The sequence below is a fragment of the Aspergillus pseudodeflectus genome (assembly GCF_044049435.1).
Source record: "Aspergillus pseudodeflectus strain CBS 756.74 chromosome Unknown BJX68scaffold_29, whole genome shotgun sequence".
NCBI lineage: Eukaryota > Fungi > Ascomycota > Eurotiomycetes > Eurotiales > Aspergillaceae > Aspergillus > Aspergillus pseudodeflectus.
This window is the reverse complement of record NW_027263805.1, coordinates 212884-227053: the sequence shown is the minus strand read 5'-3', so window position 1 is coordinate 227053 and position 14170 is coordinate 212884. Positions and strand designations below refer to the sequence as shown.

General features: G+C 53.7%; 9 protein-coding genes across 9 annotated transcripts; 3 read left to right on the top strand and 6 right to left on the bottom strand.

The window, feature by feature from the left end:
• Positions 1 to 148: 148 nt before the first annotated feature.
• On the bottom strand, positions 149 to 1555 carry BJX68DRAFT_240001 (uncharacterized protein). Its single transcript, XM_071040612.1, has one exon. It carries the CDS (start codon positions 1401 to 1403, stop codon positions 426 to 428), a length of 978 nt encoding a protein of 325 aa, XP_070897673.1. The 5' UTR covers positions 1404 to 1555; the 3' UTR covers positions 149 to 425.
• A 379-nt stretch (positions 1556 to 1934) lies between these two features.
• Positions 1935 to 3073, bottom strand: BJX68DRAFT_239999 (uncharacterized protein). The gene has a single exon (XM_071040610.1). The coding sequence runs from the start codon at positions 2689 to 2691 to the stop codon at positions 2416 to 2418; it is 276 nt and encodes a 91-aa protein (XP_070897672.1). The 5' UTR covers positions 2692 to 3073; the 3' UTR covers positions 1935 to 2415.
• Positions 2729 to 3390, bottom strand: BJX68DRAFT_113155 (uncharacterized protein). The gene has a single exon (XM_071035941.1). It carries the CDS (start codon positions 3121 to 3123, stop codon positions 2764 to 2766), a length of 360 nt encoding a protein of 119 aa, XP_070897671.1. The 5' UTR covers positions 3124 to 3390; the 3' UTR covers positions 2729 to 2763.
• A 983-nt stretch (positions 3391 to 4373) lies between these two features.
• Positions 4374 to 5005, bottom strand: BJX68DRAFT_268214 (uncharacterized protein; the record flags this gene model as incomplete). Its single annotated transcript, XM_071046016.1, has 2 exons — positions 4374 to 4898; positions 4949 to 5005. The coding sequence occupies 2 exons, from the start codon at positions 5003 to 5005 to the stop codon at positions 4374 to 4376; spliced, it is 582 nt and encodes a 193-aa protein (XP_070897670.1).
• Positions 5006 to 6051: 1046 nt separating this feature from the next.
• Positions 6052 to 6807, top strand: BJX68DRAFT_268213 (uncharacterized protein; the record flags this gene model as incomplete). The annotated part of the gene is made up of 2 exons (XM_071046015.1): positions 6052 to 6117; positions 6175 to 6807. 2 exons carry the CDS (start codon positions 6052 to 6054, stop codon positions 6805 to 6807), a joined length of 699 nt encoding a protein of 232 aa, XP_070897669.1.
• A 652-nt stretch (positions 6808 to 7459) lies between these two features.
• On the bottom strand, positions 7460 to 8016 carry BJX68DRAFT_268212 (DUF4334 domain-containing protein; the record flags this gene model as incomplete). Its single annotated transcript, XM_071046014.1, has 2 exons — positions 7460 to 7928; positions 8000 to 8016. The coding sequence occupies 2 exons, from the start codon at positions 8014 to 8016 to the stop codon at positions 7460 to 7462; spliced, it is 486 nt and encodes a 161-aa protein (XP_070897668.1).
• BJX68DRAFT_276536 (Zn(II)2Cys6 transcription factor) lies at positions 7947 to 10896 on the bottom strand. The gene is made up of 7 exons (XM_071048115.1): positions 10573 to 10896; positions 9777 to 10517; positions 9657 to 9720; positions 9425 to 9611; positions 9187 to 9361; positions 8984 to 9133; positions 7947 to 8895 (listed from the first exon to the last, which is right to left on the bottom strand). Exons 1-7 carry the CDS (start codon positions 10710 to 10712, stop codon positions 8427 to 8429), a joined length of 1926 nt encoding a protein of 641 aa, XP_070897667.1. The 5' UTR covers positions 10713 to 10896; the 3' UTR covers positions 7947 to 8426.
• A 3-nt stretch (positions 10897 to 10899) lies between these two features.
• BJX68DRAFT_239994 (acyl-CoA dehydrogenase family protein) lies at positions 10900 to 12328 on the top strand. The gene is made up of 2 exons (XM_071040609.1): positions 10900 to 11184; positions 11251 to 12328. The coding sequence occupies exons 1-2, from the start codon at positions 10920 to 10922 to the stop codon at positions 12258 to 12260; spliced, it is 1275 nt and encodes a 424-aa protein (XP_070897666.1). The 5' UTR covers positions 10900 to 10919; the 3' UTR covers positions 12261 to 12328.
• Positions 12329 to 12430: 102 nt separating this feature from the next.
• BJX68DRAFT_268209 (Zn(II)2Cys6 transcription factor) lies at positions 12431 to 14137 on the top strand (the record flags this gene model as incomplete). Its single annotated transcript, XM_071046013.1, has 1 exon — positions 12431 to 14137. One exon carries the CDS (start codon positions 12431 to 12433, stop codon positions 14135 to 14137), a length of 1707 nt encoding a protein of 568 aa, XP_070897665.1.
• Between the last annotated feature and the right edge of the window lie 33 nt (positions 14138 to 14170).

The window sequence follows — 14170 nt, the reverse complement described above, 5'->3', positions numbered from 1 at the left end:
CCAGTCCCCCATGACTCAGGCGGCGCTGCGAATATCTACTTTTGGCCATCAGCTGACGGCGATGGGGCTTGGCTATCTTGCCGTTAATTGCAAATCAAACTACAGGAACCAAATGCGCAACAACTGTCAAGCTGAAAAAGATCGGTTACGAGACTAATAGTCGTAGTCTTCCGCATTGATCGTGGCTCGGATCAGGGTCGAAGGAGAAACAGCGAGGCGAGATGTATCAATATGAAGATAAGCATTGGCGGCTACTATGCTTCGTCTCTGTGGTATTGTCCGTTGCAACATTACACGAGATTGAAGCATACAAAACGTATAAGGGTCACTGATTAGAAGAGTAGCGAAATCGGGGATATCAACAGAAAACGGCCACACGACGAAAACATCACACAAGGAGGGTATACAATAACATCAACATCACATCAGGCATGATTATACGCAATCTTTACGCCGTGGCTCTGCTCATCCGGCCTCTCAATCGTCGCCGGCAGCTCAACGGGGAACCTTTTGCCATGCGCCGAATTATCCGGCAGCTCCATGACCTTGTCCGACGCCTGCTGTGGCCGGTACGCATGATATGTATCGGCGGGTAATTCTGCAGCGAAGCTGCGGCCGTGCGGCTGTTCCGATCCACGGGTATATCGGGGATTTTGCTGATTAAACCCATAGCTTGCCTGCGACGAAATCGAACCAAACTGCGAGCGCTCCATCGGCGACTTGGGGACTTGATACGACATTCGCCGCGAGCCATCCCACTCATTCGTCCCTCCTGACGACGACGTCGGTCGCTGCGGGTGCTGATACAGCGTCTCACTACGATCGGCCGGATTAAATGTCCTGAGTTTCCCATCCTCGACCATTCCCTGCAACACGCCGGCATCAAGCAACTCTGCCTTCTTCAGGAACCGATCAACAAGCACCTTCGTCGACGTCTTCAGCTGCCCCTTGACAAACGACATGAGCGTCACATTACACTCGATAGTGACATCCTCGCGCAGAAACAGTCCCTGCCCGGGCGCATTCGTCTCGAAATCCGGCGGCTCCCCGGGCTCGTTCCCGACGATGCGATACTGATTTTTCAGATCAATCGACATGGGCGCATACGTATGCGTTGTCAATCCCCACGGCTCGTCGTGGAAACACCCCTTGAAGCTTATCTTCCCCGAGCCCATCCTTCCGAGTCCAGGAACATACTGCACGCGCTCGGTGATCTCGTACCAGGTCATGTAGTATTCGTCTGCGGAGGCGCTTCGGGGAGCCTTGATGGCCTTGTGGGAGAGGACGAGCGGGTTGAGGGTGATGATTTCACCGTGGCTGTGGAGGATGTCGAGGGCGAGGGCGCGCGTGACGGAGGAGGGGATTGGGGTCGTTACGGTGTATGTTTCTTTTTTGCGGAGCATCTTGGCTGTGGTCTCTTTTTCCTCTGCTTGTTTTGTTGTCTGAGGAGATGAAGATGCGACGCGACGCGAAGCGACGATCGCCGTAGGGCTGAAGATCCGATGATAATTAGTTCGGCAGCCTTGTCGTAGCGGGGAGAAATTCTGCAAGAAGATGAAAGAGATGAAAAAGAGCCGTCAGCTTTCAGCTCGTATTCAACCTGTCGATTCTGCTTACGCTTACGGCGCGGGGGGGAGAGCCCAACCGTTCTGGGACGTCATGACCCTGGGCCTGGCCCACTCAGCGGTGACCAACCGTGGGCTGAAGGATTGCCTAACCACATTTGTGTGCGGAAAATGGGGATCATGGGCTATTATTATCTTATCGATTAGTTATCGTCATGGGCTAGCAGTCGTTGGGTAACCTGAGGTTGCGAAAGCGCGTGGGGACAAGTGTCGGTGGCAACAAAAAGCACGAGCAGTAGATTGATAAGCTTATGAAGCTCATCGCTCCTGCCTTGTCGGGAAAATAATTCAGAAGACTCCGACTGAAAAGGCGCGACCTTCGACGCGTGCTGAAGAGGAAAGAGCGATTGGGCACCATATGGTCGCTCCTGCCATTTCAGTCGCAATCGATGAGGAACTGATTTTGGAAGGAGCGACCATGGTCGTTCAATTAGGCAGGCACGATCTCCTGGTCAACTGAACCTTGGAACACCCGTGAAGCGGACCTGTACCGCAAGTGCTCGAAATGTGGTATGTGGCTGAACACGATACACTGGTCTGACGTGGCAGTGCAGTGCCAGATTATCACGGTACACAACCGCAGATACAAGCCATCGCAGGACAGCTGGCTTTTGTTCATGCGGACCGTTTCAGGTGCGGCGCCAGGAGCTGAGTGTCAGCGCGGCTGTAAACTGTATATCTGGCAGGTGTGAGTATGGACCATAACCAAGCAAGTGATCAAACACAACATCACCCTTTTGCGAAAAGAGTATGCAAGGCATTACATCCACAGCCTGAACTAGTACAAGTGCTATATAAAAGTTTTGAGGATATAAAACCAAGTAAGGTTGGGTGATTGGCACTTACCTTCTCTCAGTGCCAAGGCAACTTGCAGGTGTTGGACTTTCATCGGCTCAACTGCAGAGACAATCCATGACAGCATCTTTTGTGCCAACGTCACAGTTTCTGGACTTTGGCTTGCATCCGCTGCATCGCCTGCTGATATATGGCGCTGGATGTCATTGGCAACCCCTCCAATCCGTCCTGCAAATCTCGGAGGTATGTTTTGTGGCCAGAAACTTGACATAGAATTCGGCGTATAGAAACCTGCACATCATGGCCGCGTTAAGAACCGTTCACCACTGTCGGGCTACTGTACTCACATTCCCCGTGACCTGGACATAATTGCGTTGATTACATGCGATCGGGGGACAGGGTCGTCGGCAAGCTCGTTGGAAAGAACGAAATACCGCTTGTGGATCTCTGAGCCGACATACGTCTCGATATCCGTAGCTGACGCCTCAATCTCTAACCAAACGTCATCTTCAAACGCATCCTCGATTGCACCATAATGTCGTGAGGTAGCCAGGATACCTGCGTGGGGCCTGAGTTCCCTTACAGCTTCGAGCAGGTCAGCTCTGTTCTTGTCGTCCTGGCACTCGTCGATCGCGTCAATTACAATAAACACGTTTGGGAAGCAGGAGAGAACCGCGGTGAAGGCGCTGCAAAGATCGTTCATCTGCAATGACGATTGGTGTCTTTTGTGCGCGGTATACAGCCCATTCACCTTTTGAGGTATCGCAGGCAGTTGGGAGCTTAGTTGCCTGAGTATCGAAGCAATCAGGTCTCTCGCTGCGTGTCGCTCATTATATGTGCAGTAGATGTATGCCAGTCCCCCTCTCCGGGGCAAAATTCGTGTTGGAGCTTTGCGATGACGCTGGCAGCCATGATTGTATTTCCAGCACCTGGGATTCCCGGGCAGAACAATCTCTGTTTCGCAGTTTCAAGCGACCGTGGTAAAGGCTGGAGAGTCCAGAAACCACATTCCTGTACCTGACTGCCGTCTGCCAATCGTGTCGCTCTGCTCGAGGTATACTCCAGTGGCGGTATCCACGAGGGAATTTCCTCGCGGTATTGTTCTGTATCTGGTGAGCTGGCTATAGACTGGCCTTTTTTGATGGTATAACGGAATCTTTGATGGTGATGGCAGTTTCTTCGATCTGTGTCAGTTGGTTGATAACTCAAAGGCTCGAGCGGTTAGTCCAGGTAGCGAACGGAGGATTATCAAACTCACATTGTTTTATTGGAGGAAGACCCATGATTCCCTGTTCCGGGATCACCAGTACAAGCTCTCTTGCTTAAGCTGCCGCTCTCGCTGCTGCATAGCCTTGCCAAATCTTCTTCTTGTGGGAATCCACATAGTCACGAATATCGCGAACCACAAGGCAAGGGAATGAATCCATGAGACCTGGAAGCAGGAGAAAGTCATATTCTGCCCAGAAGGTACGTGTTCGTGTCGCGTGGATCAGCCGCGGGTAGCATCGGGTGCTCTTCATCCAGCATTGCGACTGCGGCTGCTGCGACAGTTCGGTCTGAGGAAGGGCGCATATCCAACCGATCGTATAGTCATCGTGCACAAGCCTTCGTGTTTGGTCGGACATGCTCTTGTCGTTGGTGTGACACGGTAGATGGATGTTGTTGGCGCGGAGTATGGTGGGCGGTTAGAGATGCCCTGTGACGATTCAGCCTCATCTGCTTCGCTGACGGGCTTTGTCACCTTTTAAGAAAGGGATAACGAGGTGCAGCGGGAGAATATAGATTTCTTAGAGCATCGGTCAATTGAAACAATTCGTACCATCCAAGCTGGCCAAAAAAAAAATCAAGTTCATTGACAATTCCGCTCTATCGAGCTCGGCAACAAAACACGCCCCTTGAGTTATTCCACCATACTACCAGACTGACCACACCACCAGGGTTATCCTCCACATCCTAATCCTCCAGTACCCAGTCATACCTGATTTCACCTTGTCGCTCAATGATCCGCCGTGGATCCAACATGGACCTTCTCTCAGGAAGACCCTTGATCATAATACAGGCGGGACACATTTCCACGGATTTCTGTCGAAACTCCGCAATCACCTGCGCCCAAGTAAGCCGTTGCATTCGTGCCACGCGATTACGAGGGCGCTCTCGTTTTGGTTTCGTTGTCCAGTATTCCCTCGCAGTCGGCTTGAGTCTCTCGCAGCGACGACAGATGTTCCACTCCTGGCTCAGCGCGAGGGTGCGGGGAACCCGAGGATGTAGCAGCCTGAGCATTTCGTACCGACCGGAGGTCGTCGAAGGGATGAGGGCATCGGGGCTCAGTTGGTCGGAGAGGACGTTTAGCAGTCCTTTGCAGGTGAGGGCCAACATGAGCTGAGCGTCTGGGGCTACTTCGTCCAAGATCATCTGTAGGATTTCGGGAGGGAGGCTTAGGAGAGAAGAGTTCGGCTGTGAGCTGTGTTTGCCAGTCCTCTGTTTTTAGGTTGTGCAGTGATTTCAGCAGGGACGATGATTGTACTCACCTGGTCTGGGAGGATAAGACGGCCGTTTTGATGGTCGGGGAGACTTTGACGACGCATGGCGGTGGTTGAGATGAAGTTCTCCGAGAGAAGTGGCACGTCCATCTGTGAATGAGCTCAGTGCCACAAGGACCTTCTCCTGGTTCAGAGCACCTCTACGAGGATACCCAGAATCAAAGACCTGTTTCTGAGAGTGTAGAGAAGCGCATAGAGAGGTAGAGGAGGTAGAAGGAAATACACAATTGCAAAGGAGGACAGGAGAGATTTTGAAACCTGGCGAGGAAGGGTCTAAATAGGATAAAAAAAAGCGCAAGCATGGAAAACTTCCCCAATAGTCACCAGAGCACACGTGTGTTATTGCTTCACAGCAGATGCCGGAGAATAGGAGGCTGGCAGCCATAAACCCGGGCTTTGAGCAAACACGTTCACTGAGCTGCACAATGCAAGACATGGCCCACTTCACCTGCATAGCCGGGCCTCCAGTTCACATCCAATCTGATCTGCTCAGGAACCTGATGACTGCAGGTCAATCTCCAGTCCCATGGCCGTGACGTTTTCAAGAAACTCAGCATTCTTAAAGCTCAGCAGACAATATGCTGCTCAATCGTCACAACCGAGCTTTACGAGGGTCTTCGAATGATATTACTGTGAGACCGAGATCTTACTACCAGTTCTCTTGCTATACTGGGCCGGCACTGCGTTGTTGTACCCGGGTAGCGAATCAGCCTGGCATCCCCCAGTTTCGGTTCGAAGCATAGATATGGACCAAACCCAAGCTGCAACTCAAGGCTACACGTGCAAAGTTAATATCGCAACATTCTGTTTGCCACTGTCTCCGAATTCTGCCCCACTCGTGTTGAAGATGCATTTCCTTCAGTCACCAACTTGAGAGCAGGACACCCCCTTCACCAGACAGAACAAGTCGCACAGTGACCATCTTTTCAAAAACCACATAATTCTTCAGTATAAGTACAACCAAATCCCTGGTTATTTTCTGTCTTCTTCTCCTCTCGTCACACAAGCTGCTGTTCTCGTTTTCTGCCTTCCTCATCTTTCTTCCATCTCGATAACCACCTTCGAGTTTCACAGAATCAGAATTCAACAAAATGGACATAACAGGGCCCTGTACCACAGGCCATTCTCCTGTCAAAGGATTGAGGGTTCCTCGTGGCGTAAGTTCCATTCAACCTCACCAAGAGCGGTGCTGCCGACTAATACCAGAACTACAGCTGGCCGAGTCTACGATCGAACAAGCCGCATCCCTAACAAAACTCCCGGTCGAGCTCATTCTCACCATCTTCGACGCGCTGGCATCCGACCCAATAGCGCAGATTACGCTTGCGATGACCTGCAAAAAACTGCTCGCCGTTTCATCCACGTCAACAATCCGCGCATGCTGCCTGCCCCCCGGCTCCGTCCACCGTGGCCTCCTCCTCTGCTACATCCATCCGCGGACGACCGACGCCAGTTCCAGCACCAGCTCCACGCTCTGCACAGTTACCAGCAGCGATACAAACACCCTAGCTGTCCCACCAGCATGGTACAAAATCGAAGTAAGCACAGCGAACCTCTCGTCAGAGTGGCACATCTGCGGGCCCTGCGGCAAGCTGCGTCCCACGAGGGCCAATTACTGGGAAGAAAAGAGAAGACAGCACGACTTCGTGTCCGGCTGTGGTTACGAGCCGATCTGGCATAGGGCCGCTGCGCAGTTTTGCATGAAGAGGGGTGGGCCTCATACCAAGTGTCCAGAGTGCGAGGTCGCTGCGTTTGGGGGTTTGCGGCGTGGAGTCTCGGGGAGGAGGGCCCGTGCCGGTGGGTTTCAGAACTTGACGTGGAGGGATTGTCTGGCGAGGGGTTCCTAGGTCTATCTTTTGATGTTCGTCCTGATGTCCTTGCCTTGGAGTTTGGGGTCTATCTATCCGTTGGAGTTTGCATTTGGACATGGTGGTGGATGAAGGCGCTACTTCCTACTGCTTGCAAGCCTGCTGTACAGTCTCTTTCTTGTCGGGAAGCATGTTTAATCCTTTTCGATCAGTTGACCTCGTCGAGTTGTGAGATACCCATCACAGACGACAAGAAAAAGAAGTCAAATTAGATCACTCATTTTTTTGACCCGCACTGCGCCCCTTTTCTCGAAATCTAGTTCCAAACTTTCTCTTTGGTCTCCCCTGAAATTTTGGATGGGTCTCACTACTTCCATCCAGAATCACCTCAACCCCGTCGCAAAGGACAGGCTATTCATACTTTGGTACAATTCGCTTAATGGAGATATGGCAAGAGCTGAAAGAGCTAAAAGAAAAGACCATGTCGTGCTTAGGTCCAAAACTTTCCGCAGTAGATTCTCCCTTCCCCGGCGCAGCGAGCAACCCTAAGATCACTTCCATATGTACTCCAAGCACCGCAACATGCACTAGGCTAGCATACACCGTTCATTCAATTCAACCTGCCTGCCCCTAGGAACACTCTACTCAACCCTTCAGCCACACAAAGCCCTCAAGCCAGAATCTCCTGGTTCTAGAGCTTCCCCTGTGCCTCCTCAACCCTCTCCAACAAAAAGAACAACCCATGATCCGCCGTACTCCCCAACGCATCCATAACCCCGATGATCGTCCTCTCATCAACCCCCCGAAAGTAATCAATAATCGGCCTCTCGTTATAAATCATGGCTGCCGAAACCACACCGTTATATTTAACCTCGCGGATCCGCGCTTTGCCCATGATTCCATTCGCAACGCGCTTCACACTCCCGTCGGGCTGGTGTTCCCGGACGATAATCGGATCGACGTTGTTGATGGAATGGAAGGTTTTGCCGTCCCAGTTGAGGTCGACGAGCTGTTTGTATCCCGGGTGTCCAGTCTGCACGCATGTCCCGCGCCAGGAGCCGATTAGTTTCTCGAGTGGGACGGCGGGGAGGGCGTTGAAGTAGTTTGTTACTGCTATCGGGGTGAGGGTGTCGCCGCTGCGGATGGCGGCTAGGATCCCGCTAGTTCGTTCGCATGGTGTTAGATATAACTGAGATGGGATTTGGGGTTGAGAGAAGGGTGTGTGTAGTACTCTGGGTTTATGGCCATCGTGGCGATAGATACGATTATGGGGCTGGATCTGTATGCGGTTGAGGGTGAGGGTGAGATAAGAGAGATTCGGAGGCGGGTGGGGGGCTCGTGAGGCGGGGAAGCTTTGGTTTATATCTGGATCTTGGCTCGTGCGCTGTAGGTAGTCTGTAGATCAGGCGCGTTGGTTGTGAAGTCCTTTTTGGTTATCTCAGCGCCGTCATTGGCGCAGATCTGCCGTCGACAGGGACGGGGGGGTATACATACCCGACGGACCGAGGGACGGATCTACATGAGTTCTGAGTCAAGGGCACTGAGCCGGTGCCATTCATGGATTTGGCTTATAAGATTGGATAGTCCTATTCCTTCTTCTTTTTTTTCCTCTTTTCTTCGATTCCGCAAACGGAGAGGCCAAAACAAAAGAAATAGGGCTACAAGAACCGATACAGAAACTCCAGATTCTGCAGATTCAGCGCATCCGCCTCGTCGTCCCCCGGAATCCACCCATACCAATCATCCTGTCCCACATCAATCCCCATCCCCACTCCATTTGCGTTGGCGTGTCCACCCCCATAGCCAGCGCCATACCCCTGCCTCCTCACACTCCCACCCTCACTCCCATCAACACCCCCTTCTCCACCACCCAGCGCACCCCCACTCCCCTCCGGCGAAACCCCCATCTCCCCCGGCGTCGACAACCTCAACGACTGTGCCGTCCCATCATCGAGTCCCTTGAAGAACAGATGCAGGACCCAGTTCTCGAGATCCCATGATTTCTGCAGCTCCTCGAGGCTGAGCAGGCAGAGGCGTGCGCGGTGTTCGGCGAGGGTCCGCGTTGTTCCTGACGAGCGTCGGTGGTGGATAGTGTGGATGCAGAGGGTTGAGAAGGCGTGGGTTATTCTGTAACTTCGTCAGTCAAACTGTGCCTGGGCGAGAAGAAAGTTGAAGGGGTAAGAGGGTAGGAGAGGAGAAGGGAGGGAGGGAATACAGGTGAGGAGGTCCATGCTGGACAAGGTGGTGCGAGAGGAGATCTTCCATGATCCGAGAGGACTTTGTCGCTGCGTCGAGGGCAATCTGGCCGTCGTCGAGTGGAGTTGGGTCGAGGAAGACGGGGCGGTAGAGGAGGATGTAGAGGTTTCTACGAAGGTCAGATCGAACGCTCAGCCTCGAAGTGGAGGGGGAATGAAATACTGGTAGGTGAGGTGAAGGAGTCCGGTCAGGAGGAGGGAGTCTGTGGTCACAGCGTCGAGACGGAGTTCAATGGGCAGTTCCGATTCCCAGACGCAGAGCTGCTGATTCAGTGCGTTTCTCGTTGCGAGGTCCGGCTTTTGATGATGGAGGTATTGCGTCGAGACGATTGTTCGGACTGTCCAGTCAATATCAGAATCAGCTTCAGCACAGCAAGCTGAAGAAGCAGAGAAGGACTTACGGAGCCTCGCCAACTTGGCCATTTCCACAGGGTAAAGCACATCCTGCGGTCTCTGCCGGCCAAAAACGGGGTCATCAACGACCTCATCCTCGAGAACATCGTGCGGCTCCAGCATTGCCACATCGCCATCTTCATCGCGGATCCGCGGCGGGAGACCGAGCGCTGCTGCACTCTGTTGGTCGCGAATCTAACCCGCGTGTTAGCAGAATCCTCCATGAGTGAGCTGACATACATATAAAGCCCACCAGATGCGCTTCCAGAGCTTCTTCTCTCTTGTCGGGTGCGAGAATTTTGACCTAGAGCTGTAAGTACCATACCACAATACACCGAGATCTGGGGAAGTGAAAGGTACATCATATGCATCCCCCTCTTCTGCGCCAACGAGATGGCAACCCCGAGCCAGAACCGCACATCGCGCTCCTCCGACGGCCCTCCACGCCAAAAGCTCAGCATGAACAATGCCTGTAACTTCACTGTCGGACTCGACTCTGCATCCGCTTCATAGATAGCCTTGGCCCTCGAATAGAACAGAAACTTCGCCCGATACCGCACGGGGAACTCTGTCCTCGCAAACGCCTCATCATCACAGAGACTGACTCCGATGAAGAGCATAGCCTGCAGCAACAACGGCGATAACGTCCCCTGACATCTCCCCCTGTAGACAGCGGCGCGGTCAAGGATCGGAAAGCACGGGTGGAACCAGCGAAAGTACGCCTGGAGTAAGGAGTCTGTCGTCTCCTGCGGCGGAAAGGACAGTGAGCCGTCGGATTCGAGCTGTGCGGCGCGCTGGACCTGGTGTAGGCGCACGGCTTCGTCTCGGGTACTTGAGGGTGCGAGCCGGTCGGGGAGCGGGTAGTGGAGCTTTGGGGGTTGGCTGGGGTCCATGACGGAGGTTAGCGGGCTGGATTCGCCGAGGAAGACGGTGGGTTCGGTGATTCGTTGCGGGACATGGTTGGGATGGCTGTGAGTATAGCCATGATGAGTAGTAGTGACCACGCCTGGCGAGACGCTGGTTGCAGCGGGTGTGGCGAGTTCCGGGAGAATCGGCTGTGGTTGTGTAGGCTGTGTCTTGAGAGACTTCTTGCGAGGATATCTAGTTTATCTTGCTTAGAATGACTTGATAGATAAATAAAGAGAGTGACACATACTTCCCCCTCTGCGAAACGCCCAGCTCACAGGCCACATCTTGCGACACACAGTTCGAGCACGGACGCTGCTGCAGCACGTCGCAGCGGATCCTCCGGCGGTGGCAGTGGATACAGGCTTGCTTTGCTCGTCGCAACGGCATCTTGGAGCAGATCCTCCTGGGTACTGAGATGTGACGAGGAGCCTCAGTGTGCGGGGGAGCGAGATGGCTTTTGGATGGGGGGGTCGCCGATTTGATTCGGCTTCTTCGGCTACTTCGGTTATATGCCCAGCATGGCGGGGCGATTTAAGCACTGGAGCTCCCCAGTTCCACTCCAGCTTGACAATTCACAGAGTCAAGTTGGTCAATATGTTTCGCATATCGAGGCTCTCACATACAGGCCGGCGCCTTTTCTCGACATCAGCTCGTCGCCCGCTTATGGACCTGACGGGCTTCACCGAGAATCAATTGACCGTCCGCGACGCCATCTCGACCATCTGCGCCAACTTCCCCAACACCTACTGGCAGGAATGCGACCAGCAAGAGCGCGATCCAAAAGAGTTTCACGCCGCGCTGGCCAAAGATGGATGGCTCGGAATTGCACTGCCTGAAGAGCATGGAGGGGCTGGACTCGGTACGTCGCCACCCTTCTTACCCACCACCTTCACACACCATGTACGATCAGTTCTAACAATCGCAGGAATCTCCGAAGCAACAATGATGATGCAAACAATCACACAGTCTGGCGCCGGAATGGCCGGCGCCCAAGCAATCCACGCAAACGTCTACGCAACACAACCCCTCGCGCGCTTCGGATCCCGCGAACAAGTCACCGAGACGATTCCCAACATCATCAACGGCAAATGGCGCACGTGTTTCGGAGTCACAGAACCAAACACGGGTCTCGACACGCTGAAACTGCAGACTCGCGCGACGCTCAATGCCGCGGGCACCCACTATTCCATCACGGGGCAAAAGATCTGGATTACATGCGCGCAGGTCGCGTCGAAGATGATTCTGCTGGCGCGGACGACGCCGCTAGAGGAGGTGTCGAAGCCGAAGCAGGGATTATCCATGTTCTGTATCGACATTGACAAGACGAAGGCGGGCCTGGAGCTGAAGAAGATCAAGAAGATGGGCGGGCGCGCCGTGGATGCGAACGAGGTGTTTTTCGACAAGTACGAGGTGCCTGCTTCCACGCTCGTGGGCAAGGAGAACGGCGGGTTCCGCCAGATCCTGCACGGGATGAATGCGGAGCGGTGCCTGCTTGCCGGAGAGGCGCTGGGGCTGGGATACGTGGCGCTGGAGCGGGCGGCAGAGTACGCGAATGAGCGCGTCGTCTTTGGGCGCAAGATTGGTCAGAACCAGGCGATTGCGCATCCGCTCGCTGATGCGTATATGAAGCTCGAGGCGGCCAAGCTGGCAACGTACCATGCAGCCAGGCTGTATGATGCGTCGAGGACGGATGACTCGATTCCCGTGCATTCCGTGGGAGTTGCTGCGAATAGTGCCAAATATCTTGCGGCGGAGGCGGCGTTTACGGCGTGTGAGCGGGCAGTGCTGACGCATGGGGGGATGGGGTATGCGATGGAGTATGATGTCGAGCGATGGCTGCGTGAGGTGCTCGTTCCGCGCATTGCGCCAGTTAGTCGGGAGATGATTCTCAACTATGTCAGCGAGAAGGTTCTCAGTCTGCCGCGGAGCTATTAATGTATGATAGAGCGAGATAAATATAGTATTCCAGCCCACTCTAGGTAATACGAGACCCTGACAGTGGATCTGGCTTGGCTAGGCAACCTCCATTCTGCATGACGCCAACACAAACTTCTTTCTCTCTTTCAGCTTTGGATTCTCTCCCGACACGACACTTGTCGCTCGCCATGTTGACTCTTTTCGGCTTCGAGACAAAAAAGTACCATCCTCGTCGCACACATACAAAGTCCCGCGCCGGCTGCCTAACCTGCAAGTACGCTCCCCAGATCATCAACAAGATTCGCGTCACTAATCCGAACAGAAAACGCCGCGTCAAATGCGACGAAACCCACCCAACATGTCATCAATGCATTCGCACAGGCTGGTCCTGCTCCTGGCCAGACATCCAACCACATAATAAAGTCCAGTCACAATCACACCAAGTAAACCAATATTCTTCGCTACCAAGCGCAATTCCGTCCCGCATCTTTCAAACACAGCGCGAGACTCACTTCTTCGACTTCTTCCGCTTGCATACCGTCATCGACCTAAGCGGCTGGTCGCCCTCCTCCTTCTGGCAGCGGCTCGTCCTGCAGATGGTTCATACCGAACCTGCGGCGCGGCAGGCAGCCATTGCGTTGGGGGCATTGCATCTTGAGGGTTTGTCTTCGACACATGCCTTGCGGCTTTACGGTGGGGCGCTTGCGGCGTTGAGGAGCGCTTTGCTGGGATCAGGATCAGAGTCGGTTCCGAATATGGACGCGTGTCTTACGACGTGTCTGCTTTTGTCGTGCTTTGAGATTGCACGGGAGGACTGTACCGCTGCGCAGATCCACTATAAGCAGGGATTGGCGATTCTCAAGCACTGCTCAAATCACGGCGTTCAATCACGAGATGACCCGGCGTTGGTCACAGAAGAACCCATCCAGACAACCTTCTCCCTGTTCGAGATGCATATCATTGCTTTTCTGTCAAATCGTCCGAGTCCGGGTTATACGCCTGACAACGGCTATGCCGCTTCTGCTGCCGCACAAACCTACCCATCACCGTTGGGGCCCCTCTCGCTTTCTATACCTAATGTCTTCCCCTCCCTCTCGTCAGCAGCAGAGTCCTACCTTCGCATTCAGCGCGCAATTCAATCCGCAACAACTCAAATAACATACCAACTCGCGTTCTCTCAACCGGTCCCGGTTCCGGATCTTGAGGGGCTATATCCGCATCGCGAGTCGTATGGGGCTTCTCTTGCGTTTCCTGAGGTATTAGAGGAAGTGTTGAGGGAGGGTTTGCGGTTGTTGCAGACTTGGGAGAGTGCTTTTGAGGCGTTGATCACTAGCCTTGGTCGTGGTGATGGTGGAAATGGAAGGAGCATTCAAGACGAACGTACAGTCTCCCTCCTCCGGGGTCACGCAGCTATCCTCATGATTCGACGCTCAAGAGACCCAAGCCTCGGCGAGATGGGCTACGATATCTTTCGAGAGTCATACTTGACCGCGCTCCTCCACTTCGAAACCGCCACCGACCTTGCCTGGGCCGAGAAACAAGCCATAAACGAGACCGGACCAAAACCACTCTTCTCGCTCAGTCTCGGCGTGCTACACGCCCTCTACGATCTCGTAGCCAAGTGTCGAGATCTACACATTCGACGGCGAGGACTAGATTTGCTATCGAGGATGCCCTTCCGGGAGGGTTTATGGGACGGACCGAATGCACGGCGGGTGATTGAAGCGATTCTATCCTTTGAAGAGATGAATCGCCTTTCTGGAATTGAGGGGCCAGAAGGGATCCCCGAGGAGTATCGGACCGTTGGTGTGAATTTTGTGTTTACGCCTGGGAGGTTCAAGATCATTGCGGATTCGATGCGTGGGAGGGGGGTTTCTGTCGTGGAACTAGACTGATCTATTGCTATCAAGGACTTTGCGTCGCTTCTA